Raw genomic sequence first — 23355 nt, 5'->3', positions numbered from 1 at the left:
CCCATATCTTTTGCAGCCAGAATTTGACGAGATCATTGTGGATCCAGTACTCTGGATATGTCTATGCTATCACTTGAGCAGTATTTTTCCCCTCCCCCAAACTTTTTTTTTTTCTTTTAAGAAAAAAAGGATTTATTCAAAAAACTATGAGCAGCTTTGGTTTTATCCTGCTGGCTAGACAGGATGTAGGTTTTTTTCTTGTTCCTTCTGAAGAGAGTAGTTTTAAAATTCAGAGTTGAGATCAGAGGTCAGTCATGGGTATTCCATTCATATTTCTCAGACACTCAAACTCATGCTTATACTCTCTGATGCTCATTAGTGCCAGTTAAGACAGTGTGGTGAAGAATTTTCTGCCCACCATCATCTAAGGTTGGAAAATGATGAAATGAATGATGATGCTCTAGTAATATACACTAGCACCTTTCCTCTGAAGAAGCCCACTAAAAGCTTACTGAGATATTATCTTATTCCATCCTCACAAGATCTCTACGAAATGTGGAAATAGATTTCTCTCATTTTAAAGTGGTGACTGGGGCGCCCGGTTGGCTCAGTCAGTTAAGCATCCAACTTCAGCTCAGGCCATGATATGATGATTCATGAGTTTAACCCCGTGTCATGCTCTGTGCACTGACCACATGGACCCTGATTGGGATTCTCTCGTTCCCCTTCTCCCTGCCCCTCCTCTGCTCACACTCTGTCTCTCTAAAAATAATAAATAAATAAATAAATAAATAAATAAATAAAGCGGAGTTTCATTATTTTACCACTTATAACGCAATTATATATTCTTATCTCAGTGTTCTGCCCACAGTTCTTTCTTATTGTAATTCCTGAGATAACATATTGTTACAGGTAGATAAGTGAAAAATCCACTTAGTATTAAAGGGTAAAATATATTCTTACCACTGATCTCAAGCTCAGTGACTCAGTTTATTCCTGTGACAATGAAAAAATTTTTTTTCTCTGCAAAATTCCCCATCTGAAGGTAAACTAAAATCGGAGGCAGTCTAGAGGGACAAAATTTTCAATTTTCGAATCAGAAAGACCTCGGCCAGGGGTGCCTGACTGGCTTAGTCAGAGGAGCATGTGACTCTTGGTCATGAGTTTCAACCAACATTGGGTGTAGAGATTACTTAAATAAATAAAACTTAAAAAAAAAAAAAGAAAGAAAGAAAGAAAGAAAAAAGACTTGGTATGGAGGCTCAGCTTTGCTATTAAATTGCTGTGTAATCTTAGGCTCTCATGTCTGAACTTTCCTCATCTGTAAATGGAGTTAAAACAGTACCCACCTCATAGGATTTTTTGCCAATATTAAACAGAACAAATAAGTATCTGGCACAGTGTAAATACTTTAAAAATATTCATTACTATCATCATTACCATCATTATTGGTAATGCCAACTATATGTTAATGCCACACAAAGTTGACCAGACTGATTGAAATTTCCACTTTAACTGTTCACTAGCTTTTTACATGGTTGTTCTGGGTCAAATTTCTGATTTCTGGTTTAATTTCCAAATAGATACAGGCTTTAGAGAAAAACAATTGCATTTGGCAACAGTAAACACGCTTCCCCTTTATGGAAAAAACAATAACTGAAATCAACAGTAAAAATTCATAAATAAATAACTGGCAAGTACAGTTAGCAAAAAAAAATAAATAAAACATATAAACAATGTCTCAGTTCCCTTTTCTAGTTCTTTGTATTTTTTTCACTTAATTAAACATGTAGGTTGATCTAGTTCTTTGAAAGCCTCTTCATAAATTCACTGTTAATGATTGAGATAGTTTGAGGGTCTTCTCATAGCGCTCTGTGCTTTTTCTTTCTATGAGTCTGCATATGTATTTGTTCTTTTTATTCATTCATTTAAGATTTGTTAGGGCCATTCTAAAGCTATTGATCTTCCATGTCTCTGAAAGAATGGCTAATGTTTGTTTTGTAGATTCATTTTAGATGGTGAAATCCAACATATTGACTATGAAACTATGATGTTGTGAATATGAATGATCTCTTGGTACACAGACTTTGCTACACTTACAAAGTTCTTAAACAGTTTTTCATGGAGCCCAAGGCATTCTGTTGAGGCATGTCATGAGGTATGCAAGGGGTTCTTTTAACAAGAATATTTCTTCATAAATTCACTGTTAATGATTGAGATAGTTTAAATATGTATCTACCATATAAAATACAGTGGGATTGAGCTGTGTGTTCTCAGATAGCCACTATTCATGGTTTCCTTACTTGAAGTGATTATATAATTCATCGAATGCTTGTAGCAGGACTCTGAGATGTTTAAAAGAATGAATTCTTTATGCTTGGGATTAAAAAATAAAGTAAAATAAAAAGAGCCATCAGGCTTAGTGATGTGGCCCATGGACTACATCACAAGATTAATAATTAATCAATGGCAATAAAGAGAGAGATTCTCACTGTAAATTCCCCCCCCCTTACTATTTTGCATTTCTTCTAAGTCCAGACTCATGTAAATTGCTACTTGTCATTGACAAGAGCTGCTGACTCCAAAATAAACCTAGACTGCTGTTTCAAGAATGCAGTTCTTACTATTTTCTATTACTTCAGTGAAAAAAAAAGAAAGAATTTTTGGTAGTGTGTGAAGGTCCCTATATTTTTATTGGCTACTTACAAAGTCTCAAAAAAAGATCCTTAATCCTTTAAAAATGACCCTATCAATTCATACATTTAGCACAATTTACCAACATTTCCAAACTCAGCATGGAAAAGCCATCAACATGGCACTAGGTCACGGGTCCTGAATGAAGCCGTCAGCAAGGATTAATAAAACTGTGACAGCTGCCCAACAGCTTTCATTCTTTTTATTTAAACATCAGATGGCAAACTGAAATTCAGTGTAATCTTTGTTGAAAGTACCCCAACATGGAAGAATTCAGAACTGAGAACAGAAGACAGTCGTGGTTATTGTAAACTCAGTATGTAGCAATAAATTCTAGAATTCACATATATAGCAACTCCTAAACAATTTCAGAAATAGTATAAACTATTCTTATCTGTTTGAACAATTCTTAGTAGTGATATTTTTTGAAAACTAGATGATGAAATTAAAATTATTTAGCTATAATTTCTATGCTCAGAAAAAATGCTTAATTATTCCTGTAATACCAGCCCTTTCTCTCATATTGTAATTTAAAATCAACTCTAGTTTGACTCTAGTTATAAAATCTACTTCTGGATCACATAATATTCCTGGGAATTATTTATCAGAAAGAAACCTAGACTTATATGACTAAAGAGACTGTATTATATGACTATAAGATTGTTGTTGGATATTCTGTACAAATATATACGTATACACACAGAAAAGTGTAACTGAGCCAGAAAATAAACAAGCACGGTAATTTGCTGAACACTGTAAGTGTGCAGATACCAGTATGTGTCAATTAACTCCTTAGGCTAGGTATTTACTATTTTCTCAAATACATGTTAAATTAGTATGCATAATTTCCTAGTGGTTCAATACGAACACCAGAAATTAATCAGTTTAGTCTATTTGTCAAAGAGCTAATAAATCATTTCAGCTTACCCCCTTTTCAATATTCCCAGTTTGACAGAGTGTTCCTTCAGCTGCAGGAATACTGTTGGTGACACAGCGGTTGCTTTTGCTGAGACACCACAGCTCTCTACACACTTCCTGGGAAAGAAGGCAAAAGCAAGTTGATCAGAAGTAGAGACTAAAATCATGTTTGCTTCTTCCACAAAATATACCTATGTACACTCAGCATTACTTTAAAAAGACATCCCAGGTGTTTTTCTGCTGTTGAAGCATAAGGGATGAAGATTTTGAAGGCGGTTCTTATGGAAGATGTTACCCATTTTGCAGAGTCATTTAAACATTTTTCTTTATAATCTTATTTTAGTGGACATGCAGAGTTTTCAGTAATAAACTGGGGTGTCTGGATGGCTCAGTTGGTAGAGCATGTGACTCTTGATCTCAGGGTTGCAGGTTTGAGCCCCACGTTTGGTGTAGATACTGCTTAAAGAGAAAATCTTTTTTAAAAATTCTTAAAAAAAAAAAAGGGAATTTCACTACTATAGAAGAGTAGGGAGAAGGGATGAAAATGTAGAAAGGATATATGTTTATTACTCTCAAAAATATACACTAGCAAAATTTACCAATTATTAATAAAGTGTTACCAGGTAGATGCCTTCCTTGACCTACCAAAGAATTCAAATAAAGACTATTTTATTTTATTTTTTTAATGTTTATTTATTTTGAGTGAGAAAGAGCGGGGGCGGGGGACAGAGAGAGAGGGTGGGAGAGAATCCCAAGTAGGTTCTGCCCTGTCAACACAGAGCCTGATGTGGGGATCAATCTCACCAACCCCAAGATCATGACTTGAGCAGAAATCAAGAGTTGGACGCTTAACAGACTAAGCCACCCAGGCACCCCAAATAAAGACCATTTTAAAAAGAAAAAAAGAGACCCTGGGCATGGGCAGGGTGTAGTTTCTAATCTAGCAATATTATTTGCAGCTCATCAGTGTAGCCCACCTGCACGAAAGGGAAATGTTGTTTTGAACAAATGCTGCTATTTATGTGTTATTTTCATAAGTGACGTATTTCAGATGTTGTTCAGAGCTGTCTTGTCTTCTTTATTATGATTTCTTATTCTACCTTAGCATGGGAGAATTACAAAACTTATTCTAATATTGGCAATATATATAAAATACTTAATTTTGTTCATACTGTAGTGATCTGTCAATGTTTGTTTTATTTTATTTATTATGTTTATTTATTTTTGAGAGAAGGAGAGAGAGCGTGAGCAAGGGAGAGGCAGAGAGAGAGGGAGACAGGATTCAAAGCAGGCTCTGTGCTGACAGCATAGAGCCTGACGTGCGGCTCAAACTCATGAGACATGAGATCATGACCTGAGCTGAAGTCGGATGCTTAACAAAGACTGAGCCGCCCAGGCATCCCAATCTGTCAAATCTTACTTAAAGTAACCTGTCCAACATATATCTGGGTGAACTGTTTTAACTAACAGGAAAAACAAAAACAAAAACCCTACTTTGAAGAAAGTGTTCATAATTTTCAGTTTCTTTTTATGTATCATTAAAGCTAGCACCACTACTGATATTACAAGTGTTTAGGGACACCGGGGTGGCTCAGTTGGTTAAGCACCTGACTCTTGATTTCGGCTCAGTTATAATCTCAAGGTTGATGAGATTGAGACCCGCCTTGGGCTCTGTGATGACAGCTCGGAGCCTGCTTGGGGGTTCTCTCTCATCTGCCCCTCCCCTGCTCACATTCATGCTCTCCACAAATAAATAAAATAAGCATTTAAAATAAAACGTGATTGGGGCGCCTGGGTGGCGCAGTCGGTTAAGCGTCCGACTTCAGCCAGGTCACGATCTCGCGGTCCGTGAGTTCGAGCCCCGCGTCAGGCTCTGGGCTGATGGCTCGGAGCCTGGAGCCTGTTTCCGATTCTGTGTCTCCCTCTCTCTCTGCCCCTCCCCCGTTCATGCTCTGTCTCTCTCTGTCCCAAAAATAAATAAAAAATGTTGAAAAAAAAAAATAAATAAAATAAAACGTGATTGAGTTAAACTAGGACTATTTAGTATAATATATATATATGTAATAAAAATATATTAATCTGGAGTGCAAAGATAAATTTATGTGTAACATTCCCTTTAATGCTATTACTCCCCAACTGCTCTTTTAACTCTCAAACATAAAACTTATGTCACATAAACACAATTCAGAGATAAAGCAGTAACATATTTAATTCGCTGGTTCACCATTCCTACAAGGAGAAATGCCCCAGAGCATATAGCATATTGAAGGGACCTCTTTGGGCTCCTTTTTGCAGTGCTCCTTCCCACCAGGCACAAAAGGAGACATACAATTTCTATTAGACTTTTAAAATGCTTTTGAATAAATCTAATCTATACCTACTTTACTTACTTTATTTATCTACTTAAATGTCTACTTTATTTATCTACTTAAATTTTACTTTATTTATCTACTTTAAACTCTATTTGGAGAACTACTGAACTAGAAGAGTTGAAACATTAAAAAAAAGAAAAACAGCAGGTACTGTGGATCATTATATAAAGATAATTTTCCTGTTCTTACAATTCAATGTATTACAAATTCTACTTTCTTTCAAACCTTCAGTTCTTATTTAATGAGAAAGTCATTTATACTATTTTGGTATTCCTTTTCTATAGAAGACAGTTTCCTAATATATGTTCTTAATTATATTATTTTAGTTTAATATTAGAAAAGCAGTAGAACTAACATTTTAGAGTTTTAAAATACTGTCCCATGCATCAAAAATAACCATATTCAAAGAAAAATGTGTTCACAAAAACAGAGAAGCATTGCTAGAAAAATGTATTAAGATTACAAAAAGGGACACCTGGGTGGCTCAGTCAGTGAAGTATCTGACCTCAGCTCAGGTCATGATCTCATAGTGAGTTCAAGCCACTGCTGTCAGCACAGAGCCCGTTTCAGATGCTCCATCCTCCTTCTCTCTGCCCCTACGCTGCTCGCACACACTCTCTCTCAAAATAAATAAAAACATTAAAAAAAAAGATTACAAAAAATTATCCATAATCCTGGACTATACATACTTCTGAACCTTTATGATTTTTATTATGTCTAAATCTTACTTAAGACAAAAGTAAAAGAAGCCTAAGTTTAGATAGAACTGTGAAATGAAAAACCTATCATTGAAAAGGACCATGTTCATAGCATCTATTAGGAAAACATACTATGCAGTCAACTTACAGAAACTCTATTTTCCAAAAGTGCCTTGAAAATCTCTACCTAAAATGGCAAGTGCTCAAGATACTATTTCCAAAACTTTAATCTCAAGGATTCACAGTACAGCCCTTTGACAGAGCCTTATTCTATAGAGAATGACACGTTTTGAAAGGTAGATTCCCACTGCTAACAGGATTATATTACCTAGTGGGCTCATGGGGATTCAAATTTTGCTAGGGCATTAACTTCTCACAAATTACTGTTTAAAGTATGCAAGTGTAAATCTATGCATAGGAAATACTTACAAGATGTTAAATTACTCTCAGAAAAGGCTCTGAAGAGTTTTCAGACAAATCTCTTATCCAGAATGTCAACTTGGGTAATAAAGATTGTGGTATCTCCATTAAGACTTCCCAAGATAAAAAAAAATACTCACTCGAAAGACAAAAACTAAGAAAATTTTATTTCATACCAAGATAGCAAGAGGCACACTTCATGAAAGAATATAGGAACACATTCGAATGTTCAGAAATACCCTTCTTTAAACCGCTGGATCCTAGAACATGAATGCATATATTTATTGCATTGGTATATGCATATGTATATCAGTTGCCATGTAAGTACCCTAAAGTAGGTCCCAAGCTTGTTCACTAATAAGTTAAATGTATTCTGAAATTTTTTGGCTCTTGGGGAATTTATATAGCAGCCATCATAGTAGGGGTTGCCCGGCTGGCTCAGTCAGTGGATCATGTGACTCTTGATCTCAGGGTCAGGAGTTCAAGCCCCATATTGGGTGTAGAGACTGCTTAAATAAATTTTTTTTTTAAAAAAACACAAAGAACCATCATAGTAGATGGATTAATATCCATAAATAAAATATATAAGATAGAGTACAGTTTTGAGAGAGATTGATGATTTTTTTGACTACCCACCAGCTTAGCTCTAGAAGAACATAGTTCTCTTTCACATCCTCATAATCCTTTATAGGAGAAGATAAGATTTATTAAGATTACTCTCATGATTTCTATGAACTAATAAGCCATTTCCTGTGTGTTAGGATGGTTCCCTTCTCTAACCCTAAAATTTATTTTGGGAGACTCTCTAGGAAAAATGTGGGTTTTGTGCTTGCCCTTGAGTTCATGGAAGGTGAGAGAAGTTATCAACAGTGTTCATTAAGGGAATCTCTGTTACATAACACTGAAAATTGGAAATGGACTCTCTAATTTCATGGACTCAACTTGTAACCAATGAGGAGGTTTGCCTGGTAAGACAAAATGACATTATTTCCCATTCATTCAAGAATATTATTAGAACATCTACCAGGCATTCACCTGGCATTCACCAGGCATTATGTTAGTGTTATGAAAAAATAACACTATCACAGAATTTACAGGAACCAGAGAGAAGGTAGGGTATAATCAGACAGTAGCTCAAATGTTATAGACTGGTACTGCTCTTTAGAGTTTTTGATATTCTGTGACGAAATTAGAAGAATGACGTCAATGTGGTAAGATTTTTCATGAAACTAATTTTTTTATTTTAATGGCCTCTTCTAATTTATTAGTTTTATTCCTTTTACTTTTTATGTGCTACAATAGACTGTAAGGTTCCTGAAGGCAGGGTGTGGGTGCTAATGGCAGTCTTTGCAAAATGTTGGCAAAATTAAAAATTGGCATCCCTGTGTTGATTTGCTAATTTTCAGGGAGAAATTTTCTTTGCCTACAAAAACCTAAAAGCTTGTGAACCACTCATTGCCCAAAACTTGATAATCAATATTTTTTCAACATATCAATGTACTTATAATCAGTTGTCTCTTATGTCTTACCACTATCTTCTGAATTCAATTTCTTTCCTCTTGACATGCATCCTTTAAAGAGTTAACTTAGCAAGGAACACTTGTTCCTAATGGTCTCAAAATACGTTTATTTAGCCTTCAATTTTAAAATGATATTTTAATTGTATATAGAATTTTAGGCTAACATTTATTTTATGTCAGCATTTGAAGGTGTTAAGTTCATTGTCACCTGTACACTATGGAGGCTGATGAAAAATCATTTCTCAGTCTTAATCACTGTTTTTTTGTGATGAACTCTAGTTGATTTCAAGAGTTTGTCTTTGCTGTAGTGCAGTTTCACCACTGTTATCTAGGTGTTCTTTTATTTATGTACTTGGGGTTCATGCTTTAAATTCATATGTTTCTTTAATTCTGAAAAATTACTAGTTATTATCTTTTTTTAATATACACTTCACCATTCCTTCTTCTGGAACTTGTATTCAACTTACATTGGATATTGTCATTCTAACCGCCATGTCTCTTAAATTCTTTTCATATTTATCATATATTTTTCTATTGGGGTGTTAATCTTTCACTTCATGGTGGATTGTTTCCTCATGCTGTTTGCTATTTTCTATTCAAGCTTATCTTCAGGGAATATTGTTTTTTCTTGGAGCATCCTGTGCTTCCTGAGTTGTAGAAGTGTAGCTTTGCACATTTGTTTCTATTATACACTCCCAAGCTTCAGTTGTTTTTTGTTTCACCACTTTTCACGTTGATCTATTTGGTCAACACTACATAGGTAGACTATACAAAGTCATACTCTGTTCTTATGTGAGTCACAAGCCTAGGAGCTTCAATTTCTCATGTGAGCTGTTTTTCCCCATCCAAAGCAAAGGGCAGACAAGCTTACTCGTCATTTCCATTTACCTATTTCTTCACAGTATAAATGACCCTTCAGTCATGCCCAAAACGTCTCCTATCCTAACATAGAAAACATCAGCTCACCAGCTTGGCACTTGAAAAACTCCTCTTCATTTCTGGCACACCCTTACCTTCCTCTCTTGGTTCTGATATATACAAGCTTTCTGCTGAAATGTAATAAATGCATTCTGTGAAAACCCTTGCATTATACAAAATTACTTATGAAGAAAACAGGGTTTATGGGAAAAATATGGTTGGAGCAGACCACTGAAAATCTAGGTAATTTTGTAGCCAGAAAACAAACAAAAACATCAAGAGTTCTAATGAACAACTTTGCATTCTTAAATCTCTGCTGCCATTTGATCCCAGCAGCCCAATCAATTGATCCTTTGTAGCCTTAAACCCTGTGACTTGTGATGCTTTGTCCTTCGAGATGTAGGTCTTTGAGGGTATCTGCCCTCAACAGAAACCATTTTCATAAAAATTGTTTTTATGAATAGGTTTCAAGTTATAGCTTCTTTATCAGTCATTAAAAAAATAACAGAAAGGGATATATATTTACAGGTTCTTCATCTGGCCTCATGATTTTAATAGATTTGTTTAAATAGAGTTTTGGGAATGGAGCAATTAAGTTATCTACTATGGACAATAAAGACCCTTCTTTGGAGTTGGGTGTTTTTCTATGACACTATATATAATACTACAAATTTTCTCTTTGTGAGAAAGCTTACCTGAGCATCACATCATTAACGCACTAGGAAATAATCATATATGAACAAACAAGACTTATACATTAGGCTGGCATCATTCCACAGTCTGTCAATTTTCCTACGTGTCTTCTCATCACAGAAACACATGTTGTAGCTAAATAAATGATATTTAATTATGCTTTGTTCATTTTATTTCTCTGGCATTTTCTGCTTTTATATCTGGAGAAGTGATTGTATTTACTGTTTGTCATGTTTTTGAAACTCAAACTCTTTTCCTAGACATTAAAAAGCCAATTATATAAAGAATCGGAGACAAAATATGCATGCCAGGGCACCTAGGTAGCTCAGCCAGTTAAGCATTTGACTTCGGCTTTGTGAGTTCAAGCCCCTCATCAGGCTCTCTGCTGTCAGTACAGAGACCACTTCCAATCCTCTGTTCTCCTCTCTCTCTGCCCCTCCCTTGCTGGTTCTCTCTCTCTCCCTCTTTCTCTCTCTCTCTCAAAATAAACAAACAAAAAAATACACATGCTAGCTTAGAAGAGAAGTCAGTTGAATAAATGGATAAAAGCCAAAGGGAGAGATTTGAGTTCAGTGTATAGCAAAATCTTCCAAAAGTCAGAATGATGAAATAAAACTGAATCTCTCATTACTGAAGATCCTAAGCTTACACTTTACAACTTCTAAGTAGCAATATTGTAGGCAGGAAAAAAAAAAAAAAAGAACTAACACTAACACTTTTTCAGGGTATAGGTCTATACCTATACCCAGGGTAGGTCTATTCATATTTGTATCTATTCAATCATCAGTACAATCTTCTCAGAAAGTGTAAGAAAATTTAGGTTCAGAAAGATTTAGCAATTTGCTTCAATCCAAATTAAATCAGGTTTGAATCAGGTGTCTAATATTAATGCCTAAAATATCTCCACACAACTAAACTACTTTCCCATTTCTCTTAAATGTACCACAGCTGAATAAAGTCACTAGCCAATTAGAAAATGTTTACTTGTAATCTAATGTAATATAAAATATCACTCAATGTTCATAATACCCTCTTATCCTTTGCCTGTATTTTAAAGGAAGCTATCTCCAAATTAAGACTATTATACCAATTCATAACATAAACATTCATTATATGAGTTTAGCCATCAACTTATATGTTGTTCTTATTATTGGAACTTCTGAATATAATAACACTTTGTATTTGGATTTTTAAAAGATACTGTTACCATACTCTTCAAAAGTATTCCATGATCTTCCATGAGACAAGACATTTAAAATATTTTTACTTACTTAAAATTTTAATATCAATTCCTAGACTTCTAGTCTATTTGATTTTTCAAATGAATGATACCTTTTTCAACCATTAACAATAATAAAAAAATAGCAAACATAAATCATAATAAAAATACATATAAAGGTTAGAATTTTAAAGTAGTTATCTAATGTAAAATAATATACGTGATATTCAGAAAACAACTTTGTAAAAAACTTAACTAGATCTCTGCTGATCAGAGCAGAATAATTGATTATTTTATAGCCTAAAACCCTTTCAATACAACTGGATGTTTTCATAATTCTAGCTGTTAAATGATACTTAAAAATGGGAAGAGGAGCCCTATGATTTACCTGGGAAATTTTAAATTATAGTTTACATAGAGAAAAAGAGATACTATAAAATTATCAAACCATTTTATAATTAGTACATCATTAAGGAAGTAAAACAGTAAACAAAGAGAAAATGGCCTCTTTATTGCTAGCTGGGTTTGTTTTTAAATTTTTGTAAACAATTGTAAAGATCATAGAAGAAAGATATACACATTTTCTGCCCTTGGGAAACCCTAAACCCTATGCCATCTTGGGTCTTTGGTTCTGAATATGAAACAATTTCTTTGTCCTCATTACCCTATCAGTAACATCTCTCAACAGCTGTTTGCAATAAAGGATCCTGACGGCCAAGGGGGAGACCAGAGCCTGAAGAGGTCAGAAAGGAGCATCAATGATTAGAAAGGTTACTTATCATGGTATCACACAAAGGAAAATTGAAAACCAACATATGGTGACCCCGTGGCCTGGCTCCAGGTGTTTAGTAGCTATCTGAAGAAAGAGAATAATGTACCCTCATTTCATCTTTAAATAGGTTAATCCTGTTGTGTGGGTAATTTAAAAACAAGAGATCCTAGAAAGACATATATTTTTGTTGTATTTATGCATACAAATATATATGCATACATTTATATATATCTATGTGTGTGTGTATGTATACACACACACACACACACACACACACACATATATATATATATATCAAAGAACTAATCTAGAAATGCAAGTTAAATAATTATTAATATGAAGAGGCTAAAAGAAAATGATTAAATAGTTTAAAAAACTACCTCTAAGAAGCAAACACAAAGTGGATTGCCGGGGGGCTCAGTTGGTTGAGCATCCAACTCTTGATTTCGGCTCAGGTCATGATCTCATGGTTCAAGATCAAGCTCTATGCTGACAGCGAGGAGACTGCTTGGGATTCTCTGCCCCCCTCTTTCTCTGCCCCTATGCCACCCTTCTCTCAACATAAAATAAATGTGTTTTGTTTTTTGTTTTTTATTTTTTTAATAAGAAGCAAACACAAAGTAAAAATACCTGATCTTTAAGATTACCAGGGACTACAGACCTAAAATTTGGGATTGACTTTTAAGGAAAAATAAAAATAAAATCAACTTTTTGTTAAGTATATAAGTTTGGACTCCAAAAGAATATTGAGGTGCTAAAATAATTCCATGAATTTTATTTCCATATCAAACCACACTGTAGAATATTTATACCACCTTAAAATCTTCAAGGAAAGTGGTTCTACAATCTCCCTCAGTGCAACATTCCAATATTTAATAACTTGAAATTCTTCCTACTACCAAATCTACAACCTTCCAGCTGTAAAAATGAAGATGACTGTGTGTTTTTTATGCTCTTGGTAGGGAAGGAGAACAATTTGTTACCAACAATCAAACTATAATAAATGTTCCAAAGACTGAAGACAGTTTTAAGACCAACATTTAACTTCCTTTTTTATAGGCTACTCAAACTCCATTTCTTTAAACTTCCCTTATATGTACTTCTAAGTATTTCACTATCATCCTTTCCCAAGTTATCTGCATCTCCTAAAAAAGAATTTGGTAGGTAGCCAACAATTCCTTAAAAAGACTAATAAAGTCTTTTTATTAGAATGATTCTCAAGTAGAAAGAAATAATGACTTGAATCTTAGCTAATTGGTGGTGATAAAATAATAAACAAAAGGTAGTAAGCATCAAAACATTAAAAACTTGAGTCTGAGAGACAAAACACGTCAGGCTTTATTAAGTACCCTCCAGGGGGAGGATACCCTGATTAGACAACTCAACTATCTTATATTTAGCAGGCCACCCTGTCTGCAAATAGCTATATTTCAGGCAGATATAGCTTGATGGTATTCTTATGGTTATTAATTAACATGTTAATAAAAATAATTTAGGGGTATCTCGGTGGCTCAGTCAGTTGAGTGTCAGACTTTAGCTCTGTTCATGATCTCACAGTTTGTGAGCCTGAATCAGGATCACTGCTGTCAGTGCAGAGCCTGCTTTGGATCCTCTGTCCCCCTCTTGCTCCCCTGCTCGCACTCTCACTCTCTCAAAAATAAATACAACATTAAAAAAATTTTTTTAATATAAATACTTTATACCATCCTCTATTTTAATTCTATGCTTGCCAAACAACTTTTAAAAATATTTTATTTTTATTCAAGTTTATTTATTTATTTTGAGAGAGACAGAAAGCATGAGCAGGGAGGGGCAGACAAAGAGGGAGAGAGAGAGAAAGCCAAGCAGGCTCCACAATGTCAGCGCAGTGCCCGACACAGGGCCCCAAACCAAGAACAATGAGATCATGACCCCAGGGGAAACCAAGTCGGATGCTTAACCAGCTGAGCCACCCAGGCACCCTGCCAAATAGCTTTTGATAACAAACTGGCCTACTAGTTAGATTTCCTTAGGTGTGAAAATGTGCACAATTCACTGGGGTTGACTGAATATCAACCGTACCTTCTTCTTACACATCAATAACTTCAATTTTATATATAACCATATATATTCCTTGTGACCTTCCATTTCTAATATTAGATACTAAAAATCTGTCATCGCTGAACGGGTGGGACAAATATGGTGTATTTAACCATTTATAGATTATTTTATCATTAATCACTTAATTGATGACCTGTAAGTAAAATACAGAGTGTGACACAAACACATTTTCCCTGGAAAGATTCAAAATCAATGAGAAGGCTTAAAATTTCCAAAGTTACATCATACTTTCTATTTGTATGTTCTGTTTCCATCATGAGACTCAAAATTCTTCAATCTTTAAGCCAAAATTACGGAATTTCTATACGTAAACATTTTCACTCATTTCATCTGAGTTATAGTGCAGTACCCTACAGTATAAAAAGAATAAATTTACATTTACCTACAAAAGCAAGGGTATTGCTACAGGGAGTAACAACAGTGACAGAGCGGCTTTAGTATTCTGTGTAGAATGTACTTTGGAGGGAAGAGAAAAGGGGAGGGAGGAGCATATGGACCACTTTGTAAAAGTCTTCCATTTTCCAACATGGTTTCCCCAGATTACAGAATTACATTTGTTTCCAAAACACAATGTGTCTTAGAATTTCTGTGATTTTCTGCACATTGGTATCCCTCTTGGTCTCATTCATTAAAACACCTTCAATAGTTACCCAGTGCTCTTAAGATAAAAACCTAGAATTCTTAACACAGCCTATAAGGTGCAAACAGATTTGGCTCCTATTTTCTTTGCCTATCTCATTTATGAGGGCTTGCTTTGAGAGCTTCAGCAACACTAGTCTTTGTCAGCTCTTCAAATACACAAAGTAGTCACAAAGTTCCTCTCCCCACTAATTCTTCAGCAAATAATTCTTCTCATTCATTTATCCAACAAATATTTTTTGAGTTCCTATTATAAAGCAGGCATTGCTCCACTCATTATATAAACAGCCATGAACAACGTAGGTGGAATTCTTACTCTCGTGGAACTTAATGTTCTATTATAATTATCAACTCATTTTTCCAACAAATATTTGTTGAGCACCTACCATGTGTCAGGCTCTGTTCTAAGTGCTGGGAAAAGAACAGGGAATGAAATAGGTTAAAATCCCTATCTCCAGGTAAGATCTATTCTAGGGGTTAAAGCAGACAATAAAGATGAATTAGCAAAAGTAATAAATCTTGAGGAAAATAAAGAGAGGAAAATGACAGGGAGTGTGTGTGTGTGTGTGTGTGCGCACACATGCACATGTGTATATGATATGCATATGTGCACCTGCAGTTTTAGAGGAAGTAGTTAGGGAAAGCCTTACCTAGAAGATCACAATTAAATAGTTAATGAGTAATCAAATAAGCAGGATGATTATGGCTTAAAATAAATGCTATGAAGGAAATAAAAAGTATAATGTGAAAGAGAAAAACTGGGAGAAGACTTTTTCTATAGGTAGACTGGACAGAAGGCTTGTCTGAAGAGAAAATGTATTTGAGCTGAGAGTGAAGGATGTTAATGTGTCAAAATGTGACCCTTGGAATATCTTCATATGCTCCCCAAATACAGATGGCTTAGATTCTCCTACAGCACTTTAACCAGCATATCAACTGTACAGGAATGATATCATGGATGACATAGATATTCATAGAAGAAAGGGAAATGTTTATTGAATGTCTGCCATGTGCCAGATAAATAAAAAAAACACTTTGCATGCTTGCCATACATTTCACCATCTGAAGTTTACAAGAAGAAATTGGCTGCTGGTCACTGGAAACAGTATCTGAGTAAAATCTAACAATAATCAATTTGAGGTCATAGGTAATAGTGAATGGTGAGAAGAATTTTATTTAAAATATTCTGTTGCATTGTGAAACCATGTATTAGATCATGTGTTTCCATTTTATGGTTCAGAATACATGGTCCATTGATAAAAACATTATTCAGTTCTACACTAAGTAATAATGTACAACACATTATTACGCATTTATATGCTAAATTGTAAGTCTATATGAACAGTGACAAACTTCATAGATAATAAAAAAATTTCCATAAATTAAACAAAGCTATGGTATCTATAAAATTTATCTGGTGTTGGGGCACTGGGTGGTTCACTTAGTTAAGCATCCGACTCTTGGTTTCGGCTCAGGTCGTGGGTTGGAGACCCATGTTGGGGTTGGTGCTGGCAGCATGAATCCTATTTGGGATTTTCTGTCTCCTTCCCTCTCTCTGTCTCTCCCTCTCCATCTCTCAAAAATAAATTAAAAAAAAAAAACTAAAGAAAAAGAAAAAAAATTCTCTGGTATTATCCTGGTCCTTAAATCTACCTGTTCATGAGCAATTACTCCTCTCTCTCTCTCTCTCTTTCTAAAACCACTTTATTAATGTATGACTGACACACAAAGAAGCTCTACACAGTTAATGTATACAATTTGATGAATTTGGAGATAAGTATACATCCATGAAACCATCACCACAAACTATGCTCTAAATATACCCATCACCTACAAAAGCTTCCTCATTTTGTGTGTGCCCTAAGAACGTAAGTTCTTTTTTAAAAATTTTTTTTTAACATTTATTCATTTTTGAGAGACAGAGACAGAGACAGAGACCGAACAGGGGAGGGGCAGTGAGAGAGGCAGACACAGAATCTGAAGCAAGCTCCAGGCTCCAAGCTGTCAGCACAGAGCCCGATGCAGGGCTCAAACCCATGAACCGTGAGATCGTGACCTGAGCTGAAATCAAGTTAGACGCTTAACCAACTGAGCCACCCAGGCGCCCCAGAACTTAAGTTCTTAACATAAGTTCTACCCTCTTAGCAAATTTTAAGTACACGATTCACTATTGTTTACTATAGGTACTATGCAATACAGTAGACCTGTAGGACTTATTCATTTTACATAACTGAACTTTGTATCCTTCCACAAGTACCTACTCATTTTCAATTTTCCCTAGTCTCTTGGCCACCACCATTCTACTCTGTTTCTATAAGTTTGACTATTTCAGATTCTGCACATAAGTGGTATCATATAGTATTTGTACTTCTTTGTCTACCTTACTTCACCTAGCATGTCCTCCAGGTTCATCCACATTGTCACAAATGTTGGGATCTCCATCTCTGCAGGCCCAGATAATATTCCATTGTATGTACATACCAGATATTCTTTACCCATTTCTTTGTCAGTAGACATTTAGGTTGCTTCCCTGTCTCAGCTACTGTGAATAATGTTGCAATGAATATGAGCGTACACATATTTCTTCAAGACGCTGATTTTAATTCTTTTGGATATACACTCAGAAGTGGGACTGCTGGATCATATAGTAGTTCTATTTTCTATTTTTTGAGAAACTTCCACACTATTTTCCATAGTGGCTGCACCAGTTCACATTCCCACCACAAGTGCACAAGGGATCTCTTTTCCTCACATTCTTGTCAACACTTATTTTATTGTGTATTTGCTTTTATTTACTTATTTTTATTATAACCATCTTTACAGGTGTAAAGTAATACCTCATCATGGTTATGATTTGCATTTCCCTGATGATTAGTGATGATCAGCACCTTTTAACATACCTACAGGTCATTTGTACGTTTTCTTTTAAGAAATGTCTATTCAGTTCTTCAACCATTTTTTAGTTGGGTTATTGGTTTTTGTTCTCTTTTTTTTTGTTTTTTTTTTCTTTTGGTATTGCTATTATAAATTTTGGACATTAATCATTTATCAGATATATGATTTGCAAATATCTTCTTCCTTTCCATAAGCTGTATTTTCATTTTGTTGACTGTCTTCTTTGCTGTGTAGAAGCTTTTTGGTTTGATGTAACCCCAATTGTCTATTTTTGCTTTTGTTGCCTATGCTTTTGGTGTCACATCTCAGAAACCATTGCCAAAATCAAGAAGTTTTTCCCTTATGTTTGTTTTCAGGAGCTGTATAGTTTTGGGTCTCTTATTTAAGTCTCTAATCGATTTTGAGTTAATTTTTGTGTGTGGTATAAGGGTCAGATTCATTCTTCTACCTGTGGCTGTCCAATTTTCCAATACCGTTTACAGAAGAGACTATAACCATTGTGTACTGTTGGCACCCTAGTCAAAGAGTCATTGATCATATAGGCTGTACATGGCTTTATTTCTGGTCTCTCTTCGCTTCCATTGGTCTGTTTGTATTTACACTAGTACCATACTATTTTGATTACTGTAGCTGTGTAATATATTTTGAAATCAGGAAGTATAATGCCACCAGCTTTGGTCTTCTTGTTCAAATTTACTTTGGCCGCTCAGGGTCTTTAATGGTTCCCTGTGAATTTTAGGGTTGTTTTTCTATTTCTGTTAAAAAGTGTCATGTGATTACTGCAATCACCAACTGATAGTTACCAGTAAATTATGTAGTGGATATTGTTGAACTACATAGAACCATTAAGTATATATGCAAAAAATATTTAGGATATGATTTGTAGTAACAAAATAAAGAAATGTAGAGTTATGTCTGAGACTAAGTCTTGAATTAATCTGTGCTTTTTAGAAAGCTGTCAAAAGATCACCTACATCCTCTACAATACATAGGCTCATTAGTGAGTTCCTTCCAAAGTTTAAACTTGTTATTATTAACGTAAAATGTTTTTGTTAATCTACTTTTAATAATTCTTTTCTACTAAGAAAAAAGGAGACAAATGGAAAGTGGAAGAGGAATGAGACAATAGATTCTACAGAGCTTTACAGGCAGCAATTTTCCTCCAAACAGGCAAAAAAAGAAAAAAACACATTTTTTGGACACACTGATACTGTTTTATTTGTGATGAATTTTCATCCAGAACACATCACAGTCACCCTCAGAAACTTACTAATACAGCTAGCAGATTTTTTTAGGTGTTCTAGTAGCATCTTGTTTTATATGCTGCTCATCTGTACTTGTCTCTTGCCTTGAAGAGGTCCTAACTTTTTACATAAGGTAAAAGAAAATAAAACTCATATCCATACCTGTGGTTTCAAATACCTGAGAATTTGTAAACCCAAAAATATGTTTAGGGGCATATTTCCAGATCACCCCTCTCCCGAAAAAGACTGGGATAAAATGGAGAGTTTTGTTTTGTCTTGTTTTGTTTTGTTTTAAGAAGATATTTAGAAACAGACACCATTTGATGAAAACTGATAAACAGTGTCTCCTGAAATAAAATATATTTGCTATCTTTATTAACATATTTACTACATCTAACAGAAAATGGAACTTTCTTTTTCTTTCTTTCTTTTTCTCTTTCTCTTTCTTTCCTTTTCTTTCCTTCTTTCTTTTCCTCACTCCCTCCTTCCCTCCCTCCCTCCCTTTCTTCTTTCCTTCCTTCCTTCCTTCCTTCCTTCCTTTACTTCTTTCAAGAGCATGCACCTGAGCAGAGGAAGGGCAGAGAGAGATGGAGAGACAGATTCTCAAGCAGGTTTTGCCCTGTCAGCATGGGGCTGGATGCTGGGACTGAACTCACGAATTGTGAAATCATGACCTGAGCTGAAATCAAGAGTTGGATGCTAACTGACTGAGGCACCCAGGCACCCCTAGACCTTTTAAAAATTTTGTTTTAACCTTAGGGTAGGTAAATCAAATTCTGTATTTTAGTTTCACCATCTACAAAATATTAATAAACAATTACAATTTTTATCAAAGTAGTCTGAAGTATCCCAGAAAAAGATAGTATGTAAAACCACAAACCACATAACATTTATAAATTACTACATTATACAACTATTTTACTCTGTATACACTATACTGTTTTGTTCTTTGTATTTATAGCCATTACAATCTCCTCACTACTTCTACTGGAAGTGATAGATACCTAGAAAACATAAACAGACGATCTACAAGGATAATGGTACAAGATGCTGTCCTGAAGTAGAATAAAAAATAAAAATTTTCATGTAAACTCTCAATTATAACATGTATATTAATGAACCTGCTCACAATGAATTTCAGTAACATTTTTTGTAATCGCAGATATAATCACAAGTAACCCTAGCAATGGTCACATAATAACCGAAGCAGAAGTGATGGAAAGCTGATCACTGCTGCAGTCATGTGTTACTCTGTAGTTGCTTAAAATCTTCCCTGGCATCATTAGAGACCTGCTAGTTGAAAGAGGGATCATTTCCTGATGTCCAACACCAAGGTATCCCCTCACTAAAAGTCTGTAGTAGTGTTCTTCTAAGCCCCCAGTACTTTGTCTAGTCTTCATCTCAGGATGCTATAACCCCCTGACAGCTAAATCAGGGCTGGTTTGTTTTCCCTTCAGCTACCATCTGAAGTATGTCTTGTTTACCTGACTGGACTCCTACTTTCAAAGCTGCTACTGTTTTCTAAAAAAGTATTTAGAATCATTTAAAACCTTAGGAATTCACCAGATAAAACACAATGTGTGTTTGGGTGCTACCAATGGTGTAAACCCAATTTTTCGGGCACAAGCTTAAGAAGTGAGAGTGATTGTACAGAATCTATTATGACTCAAGAAACTTTCTTGGCAATATATAGCACATTATAAAAAGGTAGCATAAGCATTTTCATATGGTACATGAGTCTAAGAAAACCATTTTGCTGCAAATCAAAGTGAAAAGATTAATGACAAAATATGTGAAATTGCATAGGATTGTAAGATGCTAATGTCTTTCCCCAAGTTTTCCTAATGTTATTTTATATCTATTACAAAAGCTTTTAGGGGCACCTGGTTGGCTCAGTCAGTTAAGAGTCTGACTCTTAATTTCAGCTCAAGTCATGATCTCACATTTCATGGAGTTGAGTCCCGCATTGAGCTCTGCACCGACAGCGCGCAGCCAGCTTGGGATTCTCTCTGTCTCTGCCCCGCCCCTGTTTGTGGGCTCTCTCTCTTTCTCTCTCTCAAAATAAATATTTGAAAAACGCTTTTATAAACATAACACATAAATAGAATCTAAAGCTAAATATGGGGAACATAAACTTAAAACATACAATTTTACAATTACTATTTATCTCACTTCAAATCAACTAGTCTGAGATATTTGTAATAGACAGAGAGATAGGATAATCAGATGAAAATTTTAATTAATTATTAAAGAAAGAAAAGATGCATCCATAGATTCTGCAAAACTGATAATATAAATTATCTAATATGAAAATACATAGGTGCAGTTAAAGCCCAATTTCCAATAAAAAAATTAAAATGTAGATTAACTATTTCACTTGCTAATAAAGATATGAGACACCAAAGATAAGAACAGAAAATCTGTAACCTCATTAAATCATGAATTTCAACCTACTAAGCTACAAGTAAATAAGAAGTCGGTGATTGAAATTTGACCAACTTTTTCTATATGAAAAAGCAACCCAAGAAAAAAAAGGAGCTAAAATCATACAGAAACAATAAAAGAAGACTCTTTACAGAAAGACAAGAAAGACCAAAGTTTCATTCAAGGCTTTAGATATTTAGATAGTTGCACAAAATCTTCAAATCTAGTGCATAAAATGTGCTGCCAAAGCCTACCGTGAATAATATGTTTGTCACCCAAGGGATATTTTGAAAATTACTTTCCTTTGTACTGTACCCAAGAGGATTAATCGGCACAGTACAATGTGTATATTGTTTAGTCTTTACTACCTTAAAACTTAATTCGTTTTTGGTTATTATTTTTTTAAGTGATTTTAAACACTATTTACATAAAAACAGAAACCAACCCTTTAAACTTATGTTTTAAACTTGAATTCTTCTTATAAACAACTTGTCATTTAAAAATCTTATTTTTTCATTCAGTATGTTTACACTGGTACGTATATGAACATGTCTCTATACTAGTCACTGATCTCCTTCTCTATAAAATTTTTTTATTGTTTATATATATAATACTATTTATTTGATTTTAACTTATACTTTCTAATACTGCGTCATTTCAAGTTGCTTCATCCACTGCCCACATTTTTAGGCAGACATGAAGAGTCAGTTATGAAACCTGCATTTTTTTCCACAGTAATTTTCCTTGTTTTTCTATTTGGGTTAATGTCATCTTGTCCCCACTCAGTTGTTGTGTTAGAATGTGGGCAGTGAATGAAGCAACTTGAAATGACTCAGTACTAAAAAGTATAAATTAAAATAAAGGCTCTTAGCCAATATGAAAATTCCCTTAAACACAATTATTAGAGTACCAGAAAAGGCCGGAAGGGAGAAATTTTCAAAACCATAACATTTCAAAAGACAAACTAAAGTTGGCATTATAAACTCAGGAGTTTAAAAGAAATACGTTAGAAATTATTAAAATTCTACCTGCATCCCTCGCAAGACATCTGAAACTTATTTAAGATTACTCATTTAGAAATAGATATTAGATAAATGATATCAGAAAAAAAGCAGTGAGTCAAAGGCCATATTTGCATTAAAGATGTTACCAAATGTATACTACACTCAATAAAATTCCAACTTAATATTTGTGTCATGAAAGAACACATATAAGTGACTAAACATAAGGATTAAGACTTCTTACCCCATATTTACATTGGCGTGATGTTGCTCCATATTGGAAACGGCATTGCTCATCAGCATCATACACCTGACCTGGGGCCACAGCTGGATAAAGAAAGTCACGCTTGGGAGGCTCATTATCAAGGCAAGTACCACGGCCTGAACTGTTCAACATAAAGGATCAAAGGAAATTAGGTACACTATGGACTATTTCCATCACAATTATGAAACCATGTGTTGAACTCTTTGCTTTAATAACTTGATGCGTGAAAAGCAATACATTCTACCAATAAATAGTCACATGGCAAAATAGAATACATTTACTGAAATGTGAATAAGAGCTCCAATAGTTTTTTCCAGCACCAAGACACAATAAAAGCATCTCAGACAACAATCTGAAAATGTCATGTTGGCCTTCAAACACTGATTTAAACTAATTTCTAAAGGAATCAAAACAGAATTTCATATTGCTCTAAGCTTCTTGTTTGTTTTCCATGAAAATGTAACCACATCTGGTAGTAGAATTAAAAACATAAAATGTGGAAAATTAAAAAACAAAACAAAACAAAACCATGGTTGTAATTCTTAAAGACCTAATCTATATACTCCTAACTTGGGCAGAACAATAGATGCTGTAGTAAGACATGTCCAAAGGTTCTTGAAATA

The 23355-nt window shown here is 34.6% G+C and overlaps 1 protein-coding gene across 4 annotated transcripts in view; it reads right to left on the bottom strand.

The window, feature by feature from the left end:
* The window catches only part of ADAMTS6 (ADAM metallopeptidase with thrombospondin type 1 motif 6), a 297458-nt gene that overhangs the window by 103838 nt on the left and 170265 nt on the right, over positions 1-23355 (bottom strand). For 3 of the 4 annotated variants that reach the window (XR_013556624.1, XR_013556625.1, XM_060635672.3), the window contains exons 10-11: positions 22712-22853; positions 3562-3669 (exon numbers count right to left, since the gene is read on the bottom strand). Coding sequence is in view for 2 of the 4 variants with exons in the window: in XM_060635672.3 (XP_060491655.1) it covers positions 3562-3669; positions 22712-22853 (250 nt within the window). In the remaining 2 variants the exon portion in view is untranslated. The remainder of the gene's footprint in view (positions 1-3561; positions 3670-22711; positions 22854-23355) is intronic. The other variant, XM_078449396.2, reaches the window with a different exon arrangement.

This window comes from Panthera onca, chromosome A1, assembly GCF_046562875.1.
Source record: "Panthera onca isolate mPanOnc1 chromosome A1, mPanOnc1 haplotype 2, whole genome shotgun sequence".
NCBI lineage: Eukaryota > Metazoa > Chordata > Mammalia > Carnivora > Felidae > Panthera > Panthera onca.
This window is presented reverse-complemented; position numbering and strand designations above follow the sequence as displayed.